Raw genomic sequence first — 21,186 nt, forward strand, 5'->3', positions numbered from 1 at the left:
TACCAACTATTCAAAACAAATCTATCATAAGTAAACAGTGACTCAAAGAGAGCCCTAGGCTAAATGTACAGTTATGAGGAAATTTCCAGAATAAGTTTCTTCCTAAATTTGTGCTCTTGGGTTGATCTTAGGTGCTATCTTTACCCTGTCTCTGCTCCCTAAAACACACATATATCTCATTCTCATATTGCTTCAGAGTTGAGGATTTCCGTGGCAATGGCAAAAAGTAAATGCAGCCATGTTTTGACTATAAAATAACAAACATTTAATTTTTCATAGCTAATACATAGTTTGGATTGATCAGAAGCATGAAGCTTCCCATACATTTCCATATTTTACTTTATTCAACCAAATACCTGTAGTTAAAATAGGACAGTACAAGAAATGGTGAACCGCCTTGGGGAAACCTGATATTGTCACTTTCTGTTATATTGGCTGCTGAAACTTTATTGTATCTTATGCCTCTAGTCAGATGAAATGATTCATCATTCTGGAGTCATCTTTTAATAATGACTTATAATTATAATGGCATATAATTCTTATCTTTATAATTCAAGGCTTCATCTGCACATCTCTCTCTCCTTCATTTCTAGGTTCTTTTGATCATTGTTTCAGTCTTCTGAACTTTAAAAAGATCCATTTTCTCTGCTAAGAAAAGGAGAGTTTAGACTCATCACTGACCACCCAGGATGACTCAGGCTATACGTCCTTCTCCTAGTAACATGTTCAGTTGCCTGTTGGTGCCAGAGGCCATGCTTTATACCCCCTAAATCTCTGTTGCCCAGCACAGTGTATAGAATGGACACAGTACATGGTTTCTAAGTGAATGAAAAAGTGAATACATGATTTCACAATTTATGATTTATTTACCTCTTTAATCCAAAATTATATTCTATCTGAAACTGTATCATTTCAAACTTCTATCAAATATTCTTCATACCAAGTACAGCGCAGTGCATACCTTCTCAATAAATGTTTAGTGAGAGCAAAACAAATATATTTTGGAGAAGGAGAAGCCAAAATTTGGCCACGCAGTATTTCAAAATCTATGCTTGTTCCAATTAGTCAGGTCAAGGAATGAATTTTCATCCCCCAAATTAACCACTGGTTCAATAGATTGGTTACTGTGATTACTTTCCACTAGACCTCCTGTGGTTGGAATGCCTTATGAGATTCCAGAAATGGAAAAATCTTTGGAAAGCCATCTATGTTTCTTGAAATATTTAAATGAAAGCCTTCCCCTTCAGAGTGTTATTGATCAAGTTCATCAGATATCCACGAAAATTTCTATCGAACAACTTGTATGTGACACGAATTGGAGATAAATGTAAAACTGGAAATTTTTCAAATTACTTATAATTTGGTAGTCAAGGATAGTAATAATGCAGCATATAGTATGATAAATTTTAAAATAGAAGCAGACATAAGGAGCATCGAGGGGGTAGTATTTAATTCCACATAAAGCATTAGGGAAGGCACCCTGAAAGAAATGGCTCTGAGTTAGATTTCAACCATGATAGGAGATTTTGTCTTTTGGATAACCATCAGGAGTGAAAAATGCCCCTGATTGTGCTTGAGGTATTCATTTATAAAGCAGTGTCATATTTTGGGGAATAAACTTTTAAAAAGCAAAGATCTGAAAGACATTTAACTCCTCAGTGCAGCACCTGAATCTGCCACTATATTCTTTGTTGTGCGATATCTGAGAAACAGAGTTGAACCAAACCCTACTGTATTAATGGATTTATATATGTGCACATAAGTGTAATATATTTTATGCTGCCAATTTTTTATGGTTTCATAAATAGTGCTATCACTAACATTTCTAAAAAATGAAGAAAAGAGCTCATATGTGCTAGTAGAAATTCAGTATATTTTATAGAACACTGCTATTCTTGATGTAGCCTATGGGATGTGACTTTTCATAAAAACCTAATGAATTTCTAGATTTGTCAGCTGTTTCTAAACAGATGCACTTAGCTAATCTAATGGAAACATTTTGAGCCCAGATCTCAAATATCAATAGCTTTTAGTATTGCAATTAGTTTGTCTATTGGGTAAATTGGGCTGTGTGGTTCTTGATAAAATGTAGCAAGTAATTTTATATGGATGTTTTACGTGTAACTGTCTTGCCAGGGTTTGATGCTCATATTTTTCCTTGCAGAGTTTTAAGTTGAATGTGGACAGTCACTGTGCTCTCAAGGAAGCTGTGGAGGAGGAAGGACATCAACTTCTTGAGCTTATTGCATCTCACAAAGCAGGTAAATCCTCCTGAAATATTGCAAGTCTTTATGTCTCCAGACTATTAAGAATGAAGAAGCATTGCTGTAAATTACTGCATATATTCACTTCCTTATGTATTATTAATATTTACATTATCAGATTGACCTTCAAGATTTATAAATGTTTCATATACTGCATACAATGCTGTGATACTTATAAGATGAAATACTGCCTCCAAATGGTCTGTTCATTTTATTTTGGACTTGCTGTTCACCTGAGTTTCAGTTGAAATTACATTCTTGAAAACTTCACATTGACATGCTTTTTGATGTAGGTGCTCTGGAAATAACATTAAGATAATGAATGAGAATTATATATATACAGTTATAATGCATACACATTAGGGTACTTATAGATGCCATTACAGATATAAGGCAAGCAGTCTAGATTATTTGCCTGCCGCTTCATACATGTGAACATTTTGCATGTTCTTTGCTGGTCTTTGCATTAGCAGAGTTTTTGGCCTTCAACCAGTTCTTAGCCCAGTATCATATATTTATAAGGAACAGATTATAAATAAAAAATAGTTTTGTCATTTGGCTATACTTATCCTGATAATAGAAGACCATAAGACAGGATGACTTACAGTTTGGCTCTAGGTTTGAGCTTAGCATAGATAAGTAGGAAAAAGATACTATTAATTGGATTTGCCAATGTTAAAGACTGTTGTCTTAATTCTGGCCTATTTACTGTATTTCTCATTGAATTGACTTTACCTACTTCCACATATATTTCTGATCATTATAAAGTCTCTAACAGATACAGAGTCTTTTATTTGGAATGTGAAGCAGTAATATTATTAATTTTTATGCAATGTGATTTTTGTTTCTCATGTATTTTTTAAATCAATATACTGAGTCTAAATCAATTTCCAAGCCAGTCATCTATGTGGTTAACACATTTTTACATCCTTATACCTCATTTCAAGAATTGCCTTTCTCTATTCTGAATGACAAATGCTGATATGGCAGGTGTTGTTAATGGTCATTTAAAAATATTTATATTGTTTAAAACAGCCATCTAATTTACTAAACAAAAATAATGAGTAAAGATTCATTCAGGTCCACAACTTCTGCTTTCCCCTTCTTTTGGAAAAGGACTGAAGGACATGCTGCGGATGATTGCAAGTCAATGGAAGGAACTGCAGAGGCAAATCAAACGGCAACACAGCTGGATTCTCAGGGCTCTGGATACCATCAAAGCCGAGATACTGGCTACTGATGTGTCTGTGGAGGATGAGGAAGGGACTGGAAGCCCCAAGGTAAGTGGCTTGAAGTTTGCCTTATTTCCTCTTATTTCTGTCTTCTTTTGAACTAGGCACCACTGAAGTTTTCTTTCCAACCCTAAGGCTTTTCGTTTCTACTGGGTAAACTTTATCTATCTCTCTCTATATATAAACAAAATGAAATGGCTTAGTTTAAAACAATAAAGCCTTCAACTTTCAAGTTTTCTAGGAAGAGGTCTTTTTTTGAAAAGTGGCAGGGTAGGTGGGGGACTGTACTTTAGGGGTGAGAGAAAGAGGGACATAAAACATTTAGCAAACAAAACATAAAGCATCTTTAACATGAATAATCAGAATGGTTTTAAATTGTTTTGTTGCAACTATAAATCACTATAATCAGTGCAATCACTCAGCTCTGACATCCATTAGCCGCTTGGTTACAGCAAATTAACAAAGGAGAGAGAAAGTGATTCATTATCTCATTCCTGTTAATGACTATCAGATGCATTGCCTAATTAGGGGCTGGTCATTGCAGTGGGAAGAAGGTCATATGCTTTGCTACAAATCTTTTTGCTCTGAGTGTAAGTTCTCCATAATGGTACATGCACCGAATACAACAAGTACTTTAAAAATGAGTGTTGACATGTTTTGATTGTTTTAGATGTACAAAATAAACCATAAAACATATGCAATTGAACTTTAAATGAGGCACCTTTTAATACAAACTGGCACTGTTCTAAAGGTATCTTTGGACTCCTAGCGTGGAATATAATTTTATTAATTTGATATTTTCATGTAATCACTATTTTGTGTCTGTTCCTATGTGAAAGTAAACACAGAAAACCAGTCTCATAATAAATTCAGAATAAAACATATTGTAACATGGGGGAAACAGATTTAAGAGTTCATGGTTTTTATTCCTGGCTTGGACAAAGTAAGTAAATCATCATCAGATCACATTTATTCAGCATCCCTGTGGATTGGCATTGTGCTAAATGTATACAGAGAAAGTTAAACAAACACTTTGCCCTCTTAGACCCACGTTTTTAAATGCAGGCAGAGGAGAAATGCAACTAGCCTGGCAATGGTGAGACCCATGCAGCCAGTGAAAAGCTCAATTTATGGCTTTTGACTCTCAAACTATGCCTTTAACTTATTTGTTGGAAACAGAAGATAGAATGATGAGCTCAATTTCACTTAAAGAAGGCTCCATGAAGAAGGTCACATTTCAGGAAATACTTGAAGGAAGGAGGAGAGCTAGCTTGGCACACAAGCACATATTTTAGGAAGTGATATAATGAAAGGTTCAAAGCTGGAACTAATAATGTGAAATGGAGAGTACATTAAGCAGACTTCTCAGGGCAGACTTGGAGCTATTTTAAGGAGTAGGCTGTAGGGAGAAGTTGACTGGGCTAATGTTATGGTGTGTGTGGAAGTGCGGAGAGGAAAGATGCTGAGAAATGACACAGTGAAAAACTTACTGTAGGAGGCAGAGGCAGAAGAATCACTTGTGGTCAGGAGTTGCAGACCAGCCTGGGAAACAAAGCAAGACCCCATCTCTGCAAAAAGTAAAAAGATGAGCTGGCCATGGTGGCATGCACCTACTCTCCTAGTTACTCAGGAGGCTCAGGCAGGAGGATTGCTTGAGCCCGGAATTCGAGGCTACAGTGAGCTAGGATCACACCATTGCACCCCAACCTGGGTAACAGACCCTGTCTCTAAAAAACAAACAAATCAAAAATCTTTATTGTGGCTGTACGATATGGTGACATTCACCTGCTACCTGAGCTACTCTGGAGGCAGAGGTGGGAGAGTTACTTAAAAAAAGCTTCATTATTTATTTAACAAGAATACACTGAGTGCCTACTATTTAAAAGCTATCCTGTATTGGCTACATTCTACATGCCAGATGCTATTCTACAGCACTTTTGTATTATCTTATTTAATTACCACAACAAATTTTTAAAGTAATTCTCTTTTAATCCCTGATGGAGAAAATGGGGGCAAAGAGAGATTAGGAAACTTCCTTAAGGTCACACAGCTTCTAAGTAGCAGAGCAGGGATGTGATTCTGAGCCCTTTGATCACAGAGTGTACTTAGTCTTTCACTGACACTGCATAGGGCCAAGTGTGGGACCAGGCATTAGAGATGAACAATTGACCTCAGTGCCTGTTTCATGAAGCTTGTGGTGAAGTTCGAGGAATAGACTTCAATAATGCATGCCTTTACAGATTGTGATGTACTATGAAAGAAAAGAAAAGGGAGTCACAAGAGGTTGGGCCAGGAGAAGTGATTTAGATCAGGGCATCAGGGAGGGATTGACATTCTGTGAACAGGTCAGTGTGGTTAGAAAGGGAGACATATGCAAGGGAAGCTGGGTGCCCTGTTGCTGGAGGGGAGGCTTTTGGAGTGAGAAGAGAAATGACATCGTTGCATTGTACTATAAAAACCCCTTACTGGCTATAGTACGGGGCATGCATGGGTGGGGTGGGGTGAGAGGGGATAAGTTGGGAGTGTGCCAAAGTGGACTGCAGAAATGGCACAATGACTTACATTAATGAAAGGGCTATGTTGAAAATGAGTACATTCACCAGGGCCACTTTGAAATCAGCTTATCGTTTAGGGAGGCATTGAGCTAGAATGAACTTGATAACCCAGTGAGGAGAAAGTATTATCAAAGGAGAAGCATTGTCAGCATTTCTTAAAAAGCGGACTTACCTGCCCAGGCTCCTCCTCAGACTATACCAGAACCTCATGGTTGGGGTCCCAGAATCTGCATTCCATAAACTCTCAGAGAACTTCTGTAATAGGCACCTAGAAAACCCTTTTCCTGCAGGGATTACATGATCCTCACCCAACATGAATAAGAGAATGTCTATTGCATTGTGACTCATAATAGCAAACAATTGGCATCAACTGAAAAGTTTAACATAGGAACTGTTTAATTAAATCATACATTTCATTCTAAGGAAACGTTATGGTTATGTAGCCACAAAAAGTAATGATTTGGAAGAGAATTGGAAAAATTGGAGGATACCTATAATATGCAATTTTGTATTTTTTAAATATATTGAATTTTCCAAACCTCTCAATGCACAAGAATTATAAATTAAAAAATAAGAATACATTTTAAAACATAATAATTAAAAAGTGATTTAAGTGGTAAAATAGGTGACATTGAGCTAACGGACTCGAGATACGAATTTAAATATCAAGAAGAAAAGTATATCTGGGTCTTTTTTTCTTTTCTTTTTTTTTTTTTTTTTTTTTTTTTTTTTTTTTTTTTTTTTTTTTTTTTTTTTTTTTTTTTTTTTTTTTGAGACTAAGTCTAACTTTGTCACCCAGGCTAGAGTGCAATGGTGCAATCTCGGCTCGCTGCAACCTCTGCCTCCCAGGTTCAGTCAATTCGCCTGTTTTAGGCTCCTGAGTGGCTGGTACTACAGGCACCTGCCACCACGCCTGGCTAATTCTTTGTATTTTTAGTAGAGACAGGGTTTCACGATGTTGGCAAGGCTGGTCTCACGCTCCTGACCTCGTGATCTGCCCACCTCAGCCTTCCAAAGTGCTGGGATTACAGGCGTCGGGCACCACACCTGGCCATATATCTGGTTCGTAATCATTAGGGTGCCTTACTTCTTAAGAGAAAACCAAACAAAAGCCCTCCACTTACATTATTCCAAAAGTGAAAATACCTTGAGTCACCTCAGTTTACCAAGAATAACATTCGTATTTTTCTTAACAGCATTTCTATTCCATAGCATTTTCACGTCACATTATATGCACAGCATAGCGCATCTAAAAGCAGCTACAATGAGAGGATTTGTAGGTATCTGCAGATGTAGAAGTTGAGGGAGGCTCTGAGACTTTGAGATCCTGACATGACTGAGCCAGCAAAACTCCAGGACTCTACCTCCCAGCTAGTTCCCTCTCCCTAGTCTTGGCTAAATTTCCTCTGTAAAAATGAACTCATCTATACTCAAGGACGAATGTGAAATCAATTTACAAAAAGGAAAATATATTTCTTAATTTAAGCTTAAGAAACTGAAAAAAACAGAATGCTCATTCTTTCTATTTGTTTAATGTTTATGAACTGCTTCTTTACTCTCTTAGGTAAACACATATAATAGTAATAGAGAGGCTCAGATTCTGAGGCCAGACTTTTTGAGTTCAGTGATTGGCACTTACTAGCTATGTGTCACTGGGACAATTATTTAACTTCCCTGTGCTTCCATTTTCTCATTTTTAAAATAGAGGTAATGATAATATCCACCTCAAAGGGTTGTAACACAGATTTAAAAGAGTTGACATACCTAAAGTGCTTAGAAGAGTGCCCGGTACGTAGTAAATCCTAAGTAGGAGTAAATATGCAAGGCGTCATTTTCTTATTTTATTTACAGTTCTGGGTATATGTGCTAGATGTGCAGGTTTATTACATAGGTAAACACGTGCCATAGTGATTTGCTGAACCTATCAGCCCATCACCTAGGCATTAAGCCGAGCATGCAATAGCTTCGTTTCCTGATGCTCTCCTCCCCTCGGCCCCCACTGTCCCTGCACTGACAGGCCCCAGGGTATGCTGTTTCCCTCCCTGTATCTATGTGTTCACATTGTTCACCTCCCACTTGTAAGTGAGAACATGTGGTGTTTGGTTTTCTGTTCCTGTGTTAGTTTGCTGAGGATAATGGACAAACCTTTGTTTTCTAGGGACAAATAAATAATTATAATAAATAATAAATTATAAGTAATAAATAAATATAATCTGATAAATACTCTGATAGCGATAGGAACAAAGTGCTGTGGATACACTGAGAAGGAAATAACTAACCCTACCTGGGGCTATCAAAGAACAATTTACAGGGAGGCTTTCATGTTTTAAATGAAAGGTAGAAGGATTTTTGCCAAGGTGAAAATAAGGGGCATGGAGAATAGCATATGGAAAGATGGAGAGGTATAGAAACTGTGGTGTGGCTGGAACCTGGGAGCATGTTGCAGATGCTGAGTAGGCCAGCCTTCCACAGTCTGCACCAAGGCACAACAATGTGACAAAAAATGATCCTTAATAATTAGTGGTTTGACAATAATTCTTCCTATGTCTCTATTAATATAATCCGAGTGAGGTCTCGATACAGAATAAACCTAAACATACTGTTTAAGCTGACATTTTATTGCCATATTATAATAAATAGAGCAAGCTTAAATAGGTTACCCTGAAGTTCTCCACTACTAGAAGCTGGATTTGGCTTCTTAGCCATTATGTCAGTCCTCTTTCCATGATGTGACCTTGCACAGGTCATGTACAAATTGTGCCATGAAATGCATCTCCAAGCACATCTCCAAGATCATCTATTTCATCTTAGACCTAAAGAGGAACTAAAATTAAAACATGATAAAAAGTAACTCCAGAATTCATCTTAGGTTTACTTCAGAAGCTACTGGGAACTTGAGAAGCATAATAGAAAATCTAAGGAATATATCTAGGGGGTATTTTTCTTTTTTGCCTTGTTTGAGAGGCTGCAGAAAAGGACTTGGTTTTAGAAATCCTGTAAAGAAGGAGGATAGGAGGAAATTCAAAGACTCTGAGAAACTTCTCCCCTAGGACTCGGCAGCATACCTTATTTGTTGTATTTCATTTTTTAAAGAAGTGTTTTCCCAGGACTGTGAGATCTTTTATACATGGAAATAGAGAATAGAATTCACCAGCTCTAGAAATAGAGCTTTAGCACTCACATCTAAGAATTGGAAATATGCTTATAATTATAATTTTTACTTTAAGATAGATTGGTAAAAGTTTATCACCTTAGATTAGGCTTTCAGTATGTTCAATTTTTTAATGGTATATAGCTGGAGGGATTTCAAAACATAGTGAATAATACCTAACAAAAGCTACATTCTTTTTTTGACCTTTCAAGGCAAAAAACAAAAATTCTGAAAGCAAGAAAGCATCTTTAAACTTTGTACATTGCCTCCTTTAAAATGTTCTTATCCTCTCTTTCTTTACTTTGCACTTATAAAGCATGCATCATTACAGATGTCTTAGAATGGAGACCAGGATTTCCCCATATGACTTATCCAACTTTGCATCAGTGAAGGCACAGAACAACAGTTCTTTCACCCTTTTTAAAGAAACAGATAAGTTTCCAGAATGAAGAATATTTGAAGATTTTATTATAAATTCAGAAAACTTTACAGCTACTACAAGGGTGACCTAGCCTGAGTCCCAACCAACACCTTCATTTCTTTAGTGGAAGGAGACAGAGAGTTAGCTGCTTTGAACTCGAGGATTGTGCTCATTTTATCTGCCTTCTTTGAGGTTCTTAGATTGAAGTCATCTTCCTTTGGAAATGGATATCAGACTATGAAGGTCATCAATGTTATCTGTTCAACAATAACAGAAGAGTAAGCTTAAGGATATCCTTATATATGTTTGCTCAGCCCTACGAAAGTGTTAGATATTGGCTGAGAATGTATGTTTGACTTGCAAACAACATACCCAATTGACCTTTCTTTAGATGTCAAGAGAGGCAAGTCCAGTATTAGCACGTGTTTTTGTTTGTTTGTTTACTAGATGCCCAAGTCTTAACCCAGTGTCTATGCTAATGAATTATGGGTGACTTTCTTTAACTGAAGGGATGTAAAGGAGTCAGTCTGGGGAGTTTCTTGGCAAGATGTTTTCTGTGTATTTTATGGTATCTCTTGGGTAATAGCACAACTGGATAATATTTTCTTAGAATAGAACTAGATCCTGATTCTTCCACAGCATTGGTGAGACAAAGTATTGTCTCTACATTCTTTTCTGGCTCAGAAGCTTATGTAGTTAGCATGTTCTTTAAGATCTTCAGAAACAGCATTAATGTAATCAATGAGAATTGCATTTATGTGTCATCAGTCCCATATATACTGATACACATATTTATAAGAACTGCTTGAGACACTTTGGTGTCTTCCTCATGCTAAAAAGGAGTACAGGTATATGCTATCGAAAGGAACCAGAAATGATCTAGTAAGATTAAATTGTGCCTAAAGTAGTAGAAAGAAAAAGAATAGACAAAGCCCTGGCCATTATTTATTGAGTGCTGACAGAGAACTCTGCCCAGTGCTAGGCCAGACATGAGAGAAGACATGCTTTTCTGCTTAGTGGTCTTATCATTTCAGTGTAAGCACATAGTGCAACATCTTGTCTAATGTACTGTGGACTATCTTAGATCTAGAATAATAGATTACCTAAGATTCAGATCATCTTAATTAGGATGTTGGCAGATTGAAATGGAATGGGGTTCTTGATGCAAGCAAATGAGAATAAATGCATTACCAATTCCACTTCTTCTGTGTAAAAATCTTTCTAAAAGCCAGTATCCTATCTGGTTCCTTTCCTGCTATACTATATAAACATAGTCCTGATTTGCAGTACCTAGGGAGAATTCCTTCTTTTCTGTGGATTTTTCAATAGCCCCCTTTTTTTGTTATCAGAAGGGCAACTTTTCTTCAAAAGTAGTTTTTGAAAGGCAGAAACACAAGTGAGTTACTTCTTTGAAGATCACTGTGGTTACTAAGTTTGTGACAGAATCCAGTAAAAAATAGTTACTCTAATCTCCTTGAAGCACTTATATTTGCATATTATAAGATGTATGGGTAGATCTAAGGTGAGGAATTTTTAATAGCCTGCCACTAGATTGAGACGACTAAAAAAAAGATTGGAAAAATGAAAGTATTCACTACGTCAAAAGACAGCTAATGGTCATCCTTTCGTGGTCTGTATGGTGTATAAGAACATAGATTATTTTGGTTTTCAGCTGTACTTCCATTGCTGGTGGCCTTGAGGATAGAAACATTTGGCTCAGCAAGAATCTGGAAGTAAAATTCTTTGGTGTCTCTAATCAACACGGAAATGTCATTGATGGGAATAGGTAGTTTACTTTTTTCCTATTTAGTCCAAGAATGCCTAATCTCTGCAATACCTAAAGTTGCAAAGATACTTGGTATTGTTTACAAACTTATGGTCTTTGGAAAGCAGCCATCTTTTATTGGCAGATCTCACATTTTGTGCCTCAGCCTGATCTGTTTTAAAGATAATATATAGTAAATATATTAGAAGCACTTTGTGCTATATAGTGGAGGTCAAACATTTTTAAAATCTATTAATATAAGTATTTAAGCACAAAAAAGAATGCAATATACAGAATTGCTTCTAAAAAACACTTTAAAATTAATAAGTAAATTCTTTGAAAGTGAGAAACAATTACTTCAGTGTGTGACTTACACTTTTTCCTGGAACGTGTTGTTTCTGGCAGGGGAGCAGGCTGAGCCGGGGAGAGCCCTGCCTGCTAAAGGGATTACTCCTCTGGCTTTTGTGTTTATTGAGTCGCCTAGGACTTCTTATTAAATGGCAGCTTTCAAATGTATACACACCTGCACTCAGCACCCTGAATACTTAAAATGCTTGTTTAATTTTTCTCACACCGAGTATGAGTATCTCTCCCATCTAGTGTAGTCAAATGGCATTGAGTTGTCCACATTTTGCTTGTTCTTTCTCTTTGAAATTCAGTTGGAATATAGCCATGTTTGTGGTTGTGATGCTGCCAGAGACAGAGTGTTTCTTAAGGTACTGCACTGCTCTTTGCCACCAGTACTCAGAGAACATTCCCAGTCTTAGCTCCCACTGTGCCTAAATGAAGGTTTATGTTTCTCAGGAAACATTAACTAGATTGGAGGTCCTGCCGGACTAGAGCTCAGGGACAATCTCACTGCAGGTTCCAGGCCATTTTGCATTGGGTTGGGGCAGTGGCTTCTCATCTTTATACTCAGTTGGCCTGTAGAGGCCAACAGTTGTTTTGCATTGCCTCCTCCAGAGCTCGGTGAGGTTGTGGACCTCACTGAGTGAGAATAGGGAGAGGGAAAAAAAGAAGCCTAAATCAAGAGACTAGACAAAAGAAAAGAGACTGGAAAGAAGAGAGAGAAGGAACAGAGGAGAAAGTTAAAAGAAGGAAACATATATCCAGTGAATTGTACTAGAAGCTAAAAAACATTTCCTCAGCTGTCTTTAGAGGCATTGGTTCGACAGACTGCCCAAGTCTGTTTCGTAGACCTTAATGTGTTCATGAGGTCTCTCTCTCTTTGAAACACACACACACACACACACACACGCACGCATGCACGCACACGCACATGCACTCATTCCTTTCTCAGTCTCTGGAAGTCAAAACCAGAAAAACTTTCTTTACTTTCGACGTCGTAGATATTATTGTATAACCATTGTATGTGTTTATATAACATGTTCTATTAATGGGGTTATCACTCACAACGGGCTTACTATGGTTTAGGTTCATGTGAAGCCTTTTACTTAGATTTCTCATTCATTCTTCCCAGCAATACCCAGAAGTCCTAGCTCCTATTATTATTTTCCCTTTACTGACAAAAAAATCTTAGGTTCCAAATGCATTAGGTGATCATTAAGACAGTCTTCTTAGACACCTTCCATAACAAGGGAAGGAACAAACTTCTTAGCCCATCGTTTGATTTTAGCTGCTTAGTCAAGATTTGTGTCAATGTTTCATTTCTTAGTTCTTCTAGTTTACCCACCCTTTTCCAAAAACATGTTTCCTGTTCTTTGTTCTTTACTCTTGCTCATGGCTTTTCTTATTCTCTCCATCTATACTGCTTTTATTCATCCTTAGAATTAGTAAATATTTAAAATGTAATTACAATGTCATGATGTAGCTCTGGACAGAATACTGTACCTCTCCTTGCTCACTGCCTAGCATAGAGACAGATGTGCACAAATGTCGTTCTCAATTATGGCAGACTGTGTGATAAATACAAGAGATACAGAAACTGGGGAAGGAAACATTTCAATTTGATGAGCTCTGTGAAGGCCTAAGAGAAGATGAATTTTGTGGAGGTCTCTAATATTCAATACGAAGATGATGGAGGGAGAGCATTCCCAACATAGGAAATAGCATGGTCAAAAGTATGGAAAAGGGAAAATATGAGGGACATAGAAAGCGAACAGTGAATAGTTGGCTTTTTTGAGCATACAACATCCATGTGTTTATGGCAAGAGATAAGGACTTAGTGAAAGATAGATCCTGAAAAAGTTCGACTTATATCCTGGACAACTTTGGATATCGGGCTGAAGAGTTATGTTTTACTAGTGTGCCCTGAATGTTTACCATGATTGAATTTGGTCATAGAAAACAGATAGCAAAGTAGGATGAAAGAGGAAGGATTAAAAGTCAAGATAATGAATTAGGAAACTACTGTCATAACTAAAGGCAGGCCAAGACAAAGCAGTGGCTGTTACAGTATAAAGAAAAAAGTAAGAGCGATAGTCTGGAAGAAGAAATAATAGGATTTGGTATCTAGGGGATGGAGCCTGGGGGAAGAGTTAACAATGACTTAAAGGAATTGAGCATGAGCAGTTAGGAGAATGGCATTACCATTAACTGAGGTTGGACACATTTTGATAAGGAACAGCTTTGAAAGGGAAGATAATTAACTCTGTTTAGTACAGTGACCTTGATGCACAATTAATAAGAATATCTAGGTGTGTAACCTAGGCATAGATATTTTTGTAACCTCCCTAGGTGATTCTAAAGTACAGGAAGGTTTGAGAACAAAGATTTAGAAGAAGGAGAAACCTGAAAATCAGCTGTGTGTTCTTGTGTAACAGTCGAAGATGCAAGCCTGAAACTTGGAGTAGAGGCCAGTGTTAAGGATGTAGGTTTGGTAGTCTAAATAGAAATAATAGCTGTAACCTTGAAAGTTGATTTTAACAAGAGACTATTGTGTGAGAATAAAGTAGATGTGCAATATAACTTTAAGGAAAGCCTCGGGTACCTGAGAGCCAGGGTACCCTGCTGAAACTGGGGGATTAAGTGGGAATCTGCATCCTCAGGAGTGAAACTTTCAGGCCCTGCTGCCCAGAATGCTGGCAGCCAGGGAATAATGTTACAGCAGGTCAAAGGAGCTTTCCATGGAGTAAGAGTGAACTTAGCATGTTTATAGACTGACGACTAGGACTAGTAAAAAAGGGAAACTTGAAGAAAATAGTTTCAAGGACAAGCAAGAAGTTGAATAGTTATTGGTACAATGATTCAGATGAGGAGAGGAAGTGAATCAGTGAAGCTGTGATTTTCAGGAAAGGAGGATACATCTTCTGAGGTAGGAGAGAAAGAGGGAAGGAAGCCAACGAATTTAGAATGAAGACAAACTCAATGAGATTAGTCAGTGGAGCAATTATTTGAGTAGAGGAAGGGTTGAAGCTGAGGAGGGCCTAGAGAACAGAGTACAAGTCAAATCCTATCCTCTCAAAAGAGATTTCCTAAAATTTTCCAGTCCTGTGTGATCACTGTGCCCTCTAAACTTTTCATTTACTGTTTGTAACATACATTTGGTGAGTAATCTCACACAGCCATGTAAAACATAATCTTCATTGTTGTTTTGAACTTCCATTTATATCTTTCATAATTAACTTTTCGGGTGATTACCATCTATCATAACCACAAACTCCTTGGGCACTGACTACATCCTAAGGTTTGTTTTATTCACTTTACACGTTATTTGAGCTTTAAAATGTATTTTAGTTAATTTTGTTTGATGATAATAATATTGTGTTTGTTCTTTTTAAAGCGAAAGACAGAACCCTACTTTATCTTCTCATCTTTCATGATACTTTCTTTACCTTAGCTGTGTAAATAATGACATAATCCCATCTTAGCATCTGTTCTTCCTTTCTACCCTTCTCTCGCATTTCCTTTGCCGCTTGTTTTTTCTCGTAAATAAAACAATCTTTAAATCAATATTTAGAAGAGCCATTTCACCTGTTTTTTCCAAACAACTAGATATTTATAACTTAAAAATGTGATTTTATTCTAGTGTGAGTTATGATATTCATACTTCCTTGGGGCAGGTCTAGTTGGTTAATTATGTTAATAGATTTTTAGATTTTTTAAAGTCTTTGTTTAAACAGCCTTGCTGAAAGGATATACTGTGAGTTGCTTCTTTGAAAAATGCTAAAAGCATCTAACGTGACTTGGTAGCTGACCAGCACACTGGTTGATGAAATTTGTAGTCTTTGCTCCAAAGCTCTCTAACAAGATTAGGTGAGGTTGAACTTGAGAAGGTAAAGGTCTCTAAATTGACATAAATTCAAAGGGCAGAACTAGATCATACCACTATTTGAATCTCTAACAAAGTCTAATTTCTGACATATTATATTTGGTCCATTGTAATTTGTGTACATATACATCCTTCTAGTAAATGATGAATGAAGTTTAGCTAATGTAATATAGTTTATACACTTCTAGACCTTTGTTGGAAATACAGGGTTGGGGAGCTCTCTTCTCTGTAAAATGACCTGGATTGCTTTTCTGGAACACAGTCTCTCGTTTTATACTAGACACAAACACAAACATAAACACTCAGGCGTTTTTCCAAACCAGCTTGGTTGAATTTATTTCCCTGCTGTCTTTCATTTGATACATCTTCTATATACTCAGTCTATCGTTAGATAGATGGGGGACAAATACGGAATTTTGCTGGATTGTTTAATCTGGCTAAAACCATTCATTTTTAAGGGAATTAGACAATTCATTTCTAATGGGAATTTTTGGTCCAGTTGTGAGACTAGAAAAGGATTAGTTGAGCTTCATCAACATATTTGACCTTACAGTGCTTGTCTGAACTTTCTGAAGGTTATTCATAACTTGAGGGACTATGCATTTTGAACTATGAAGAATTTTAGAAAACTTTTTGTCTCAGTTCTTTTCTTCTTTTCTGCTGCTCATCCTCAAAGCTTTCATTTCTTTTCTAGCTGAAAGTAAACTAAAATAGTGTGATATAAACTTGTAATTCTGATGCTCAGCAGGCTCAATAGCATCAGTGATAATGACTGTTGTAGGGTAATGCTAACATGCTTCCTGTGTTGGAATTTTCCTCATTCCTTAAGATTTTGGAGGTTCTATTACCTGGCCTGCTGTATAACTAGCAAGTGCCTTTACACTGAACATCTTTTTCGATCACATATTGCTCTTCTTCTTAACAAACTCTTCTGAGAACTGCATATATATGTTTAAAGTGGCAGCTTTCTGGGCCCCAATACCCATCTTTGTTAATGAAGTTCTTGTGACACATGTTTTTTTCTCTCAGGTCAATTAGGCTAAAATGACTGAACAGAAAACAAAATGTATTTTTCAAAATTATCATCCAGTAGTGCTGCTACTAACTTTTGTTGAATTTAGAGTAAAATCATTTCATATCCTAGTGAGAAATTTTTAACTATTACTATTCATCAGTAATTGAAAATTTCTCCTCATTTTTGGTTAAAGGCTAAGAATTATTAACTGTATAATACAGAACAAAGAGAACAATAATGTAAACAAAGATATCACTGAATAAAAATAAATTTGATATTCCAAGTGTTTTTATTTCTTATTATTTCTGAATTTTTTTCAATTGTGTGGTGGTTTTCAGTTGTAGTGCTGCTTCAGACCTTTGGCAAATTGCATCTTTTATCATTATCTACGGATACTTTTGGTTTCAGATACACACAAAAAACTTAACAACTATTCTCCATTGGCTAATACACAAAAGGGAAATCAGGTAAAAGAGTTTGAAGGTGAAATCTCGGGAAATCCTGCATTTTAAGCAGATTTTTTCTCATAACCATCTTCTGTCAATGAATGCCTTGAAATGAAAGCTCCTGTTTTGTGTACTTTTCCAAGGCAATCAATAGTTCTTTCTTTTCATAAGTGGTAACATTTGATATTAGGAAGTATATATACACGCCTTCTTGTAAAAGGAGAATGTGTTGGGGATGTTGCACTAATGATACACTCAGCAACAGCAGTAACAAATATTGTTTATTAAGCTTAATTTAGCAGGTATTGTGGAATGCCTAACCAATAGCCATTTTCCTCCTTTTTCCTAACAGCACCACCTGTTTTGTCCACCCACCTACCTTCTTTCATGGTGTGTGGTTCAGGTGAAGTAGGCCCTATTCTCCAGCCCAGTCAGTAAATCACAGTTAGTCCATCAGGCAACCGTAAGGGTTCCCTTTGCACAGCTAATTGATGCATTGCTGGCCATTGGATATGAAGAGGGTCTATGGGGCTTTTGGAAATGTTTTCTTTCTCATAGAAAGAGATTAAACAAGGCCAGGTGCAGTGGCCTTGATTACATGACTGAAATCTCAGCATTTTGGGAGGCCAAGGTGGCCGGATCACGAGGTCATGAGATTGAGACCATCCTGACCAATATGGAGAAACCCCATCTCTACCAAAAATTCAAAAATTAGCTGGGCACGGTGGTGGGCACCTGTAGTCCCAGCTACTCGGGAGGCTGAGGCAGGAGAATTGCTTGAACCTGAGAAGCAGCAATTGCAGTGAGCTGAGATCGTACCACTGGACTCCAGCCTGGCGACAGAGCAAGACTCCGTCTCAAAAAAAAAAAAAAAAAAAAGAAAAAAAAAGAGAGATACACAAGAAGAAAAGGTTTCCTTTCAAGCTCTGGATGCTTTCACAAGGACAAGAAGCTGAAGTGCTATAGCCATTTTGTCACTATAAATGGAGCGAAGTTGAGGATAATGTTTAATATGCCAAGGATGGCAGAGAGGAAAGATGGGTTCTTCATATCATTGAACATCTCAATGAACCAACTTTTGAGGTGTTTGACCTTCAGCACTGTTTTATTTTATTATTATTATTATACTTTAAGTTCTAGGGTACATGTACAGAATGTGCAGGTTTTTTACAAAGGTATAAACGTGCCATGGTGTTTTGCTGCATCTATCACCCTGTCATCTACATTAGGTATTTCTCCTAATGCTATCCCTCCCCTATTTTTCCACCCTGCTATCCCTCCCCTAGTTCCCTACCCGCTGACAGGCCTGGGTGTGTGATGTTCTCCTCCCTGTGTCCGTCTGTTCTCATTGTTCAACACCCACTTATGAGTGAGCATATGCAGTGTTTGGTTTTCTGTTCTTGTGTCAGTTTGCTGAGAATGATAGTTTCCAGCCTTATCCATGTCCCTGCAAAGGACATGAACTCATCCTTTTTTATGGCTGCATAGTATTCCATGGTGTATATATGCCACATTTTCTTTATCCAGTCTATACTTCATGGGCATTTGGGTTGGTTCTAAGTCTCTGCTATTCTGAACAGTGCTGTAATAAACAGGTATGTGCATGTGTTTTTATAGTAGAATGGTTTATAATCCTTTGGGTATGTACCCAGTAGTGAGATTGCTGGGTCAAATAGTATTCCTATTTCTAGATCCTTGAGGAATCACCACACTGTCTTCCACAATGGTTGAACTAATTTACACTCCAACCAACAGTGTAAAAATGTTCCTGTTTCTTCACATACTCTCCAGCATCTGTTTTCTCCTGATTTTTTAATGATCGCCATTCTAACTGACATGAGATGGTATCGCAATGTAGTTTTGATTTGCATTTCTCTAATGACCAGTGATGATGAGCTTTCTTTCATGTTTGTTGGCCGCATAAATGTCTTCTTTTGAGAAGTGTCTGTTCATATACTTTGCCTACTTTTTGATGGGGTTGTTTGTTTTTTTCATGTACATTTGTTTAAGTTCTTTGTAGAATCTGCATATTAGCCCTTTGTCAGATGAGTAGATTGCAAATTTTTTCCCCCATTCTGTTGGTTGCCAGTTCACTCTAGTTTTTTCTTTTCTTTTCTTTTTTTAACTCTCCTTTAGTTGGAATTGGAATTTTCTGTTATTAGGGACCAAAGCAAATTCTGTCTTAATGACATATTGTAGCCTGTTGAGTATTATATAATTTGAATATTTCTCTACCTATTGAATATTGAATCTCACAATACTTTTTTTTTACATTTTTCCCCCAAAGCTAAACCATTACTTTTTAACCTCTTCTCAACTTACTGCTACATGGTGACTTTGTTCACACTTACGCTATGAAAATTATTCTCAGCAGTGTTCTCTCATGACTTCTTGGCTACCAAATCAGTTTCTGAGCCTCAAATTCTTTTCTATAAATCATTGATTGGTGGCTTTCAATTAAAAATGATTAGCCAATTATTAAAAAGCCAAAAAATAACAGATGCTAGCAAGATTGCAGATAAAAAGGAATACTTATACACTCTTGGTGGGAGTGTAAATTAGCTTGACCATTGTGGAAAGCAGCGTGGGGATTCTTCAAAGAGATAAAAATAGAACTGCCATTCAGTCCAGCATCCCATTACTGGGTGTACATCCAAAGGAATATAAATTATTCTATCATAAAGACACATGCACATGTATATTCATTGCTGCACTATTCACAATGGCAAAGACATGGAATCAACCTAAACGCCCATTAATGGTGGACTGAATAAAGAAACTGTGGCACATATATACCATAGAATACTATGCAACCATAAAAAAGGATGAGTTCTTGTCCTTTGCAGGGACATGGATAAAGCTGGAAGCCATCATTCTCAGCAAACTGACACAAGAACAGAAAACCAAACACTGCATGTTCTCACTCATGAGTGGGTGTTGAACACTGAGAACACACGGACACATAGAGGGGAACAAGAGACACTGGGGCCTTTAGGAGGATGGAGGATTGGAAGAGGGAAAGGTTTAGGAAAAATAACTAATGGGGTACAAGGCTTAACACCTGGGTGGCAAAATAATCTGTACAACAAACCCCAATAACACAGATTTACCTGTATAACAAACCTGCACATGTACCACTGAACTTCAATAAAAGTTAAAAAGAATTAGCCTTTCTTTTTTTTCAAAAACCCCAACGTATTGAAAAAAAAAAAGAGTGGAATTTTTCAGTTAACTCAGAACCTGGGGTTTTGCCCTTTGCTTACTGTTCTACGGGACTTCTCTAGCGGTCCTTGTCCCTGACCTCTGCAAAGCTCACAGGTACCACAGGGCATAGTCCTAAAACTAGCCTCCAAATTTGACCTTACGTTGGTGCCCCTCCTGCCTCTTCTCCATTTGCACTGTATGTGCCTGTCCTACTGAATTCTTCAGTGGCTTTGCCTACCTAAATAGTTCCTTCCTTTCTAGACTTGCTCTTCTGACACTCCCTTTTCTTCCTTTGCTATAGCCACATGAGGCTACCTCTAGTCTCTAAAACTTCCCAGTTTCATTTTTTGCTGTGGTCTTCTCATTCAGCTCCCTATCTTTGCTCATTTCCACCTGTTTAATCCTCCCCATTATCCTTGTTTATCTCAGTGGTCTATATGCCGCCCAGTACCCATCTATACCAAAATGACTCTCAATTTTATCAATTCCCATAGCATATGTACCTCATATATAGCACTTACCACATTCTGTCTTTGAATTTTGTGTTAAAGATATTCCTCAAGCTGCATGCTTCTTAAGGTGGGGAACCATTTCCTGTTCATTGTTCTACACACTGCAGTGCTCAGCATAATGTAACCCTCAGAGACTGTTTTTGAACAAAATGCTTGTTGAATGATAAAAAATTTGTAATACAAATGAAAACCCTTAAATTATGTGTGTTCTTTAGATTGTTTTGTTAAATTTGAGACAGGGTCTTGCCCTGTCACACGGGCTGTAGTGCAGTGGTGCAATCTTGACTCACTTTAACCTCTGCCTCCCCGGTTTCAGTGATTCTTGTGCCTTAGACTACCAAGTAGCTGGAACTATAGGTGTGTGCCACCATGCCCAGCTATTTTTTTTTT

At 37.3% G+C, this 21,186-nt stretch overlaps 1 protein-coding gene across 1 annotated transcript in view; it reads left to right on the plus strand.

Moving 5' to 3' along the window:
• The window catches only part of AKAP6 (A-kinase anchoring protein 6), a gene marked incomplete at its 5' end in the record, with an annotated part of 309,960 nt that overhangs the window by 68,605 nt on the left and 220,169 nt on the right, over positions 1-21,186 (plus strand). Inside the window, 2 exons of the mRNA XM_037737882.1 lie at positions 2,165-2,261; positions 3,381-3,544. Of these exons, the coding sequence (XP_037593810.1) occupies positions 2,165-2,261; positions 3,381-3,544 (261 nt within the window). The remainder of the gene's footprint in view (positions 1-2,164; positions 2,262-3,380; positions 3,545-21,186) is intronic.

Source organism: Cebus imitator, unplaced genomic scaffold, assembly GCF_001604975.1.
Source record: "Cebus imitator isolate Cc_AM_T3 unplaced genomic scaffold, Cebus_imitator-1.0 Scaffold44, whole genome shotgun sequence".
Taxonomy (NCBI): domain Eukaryota; kingdom Metazoa; phylum Chordata; class Mammalia; order Primates; family Cebidae; genus Cebus; species Cebus imitator.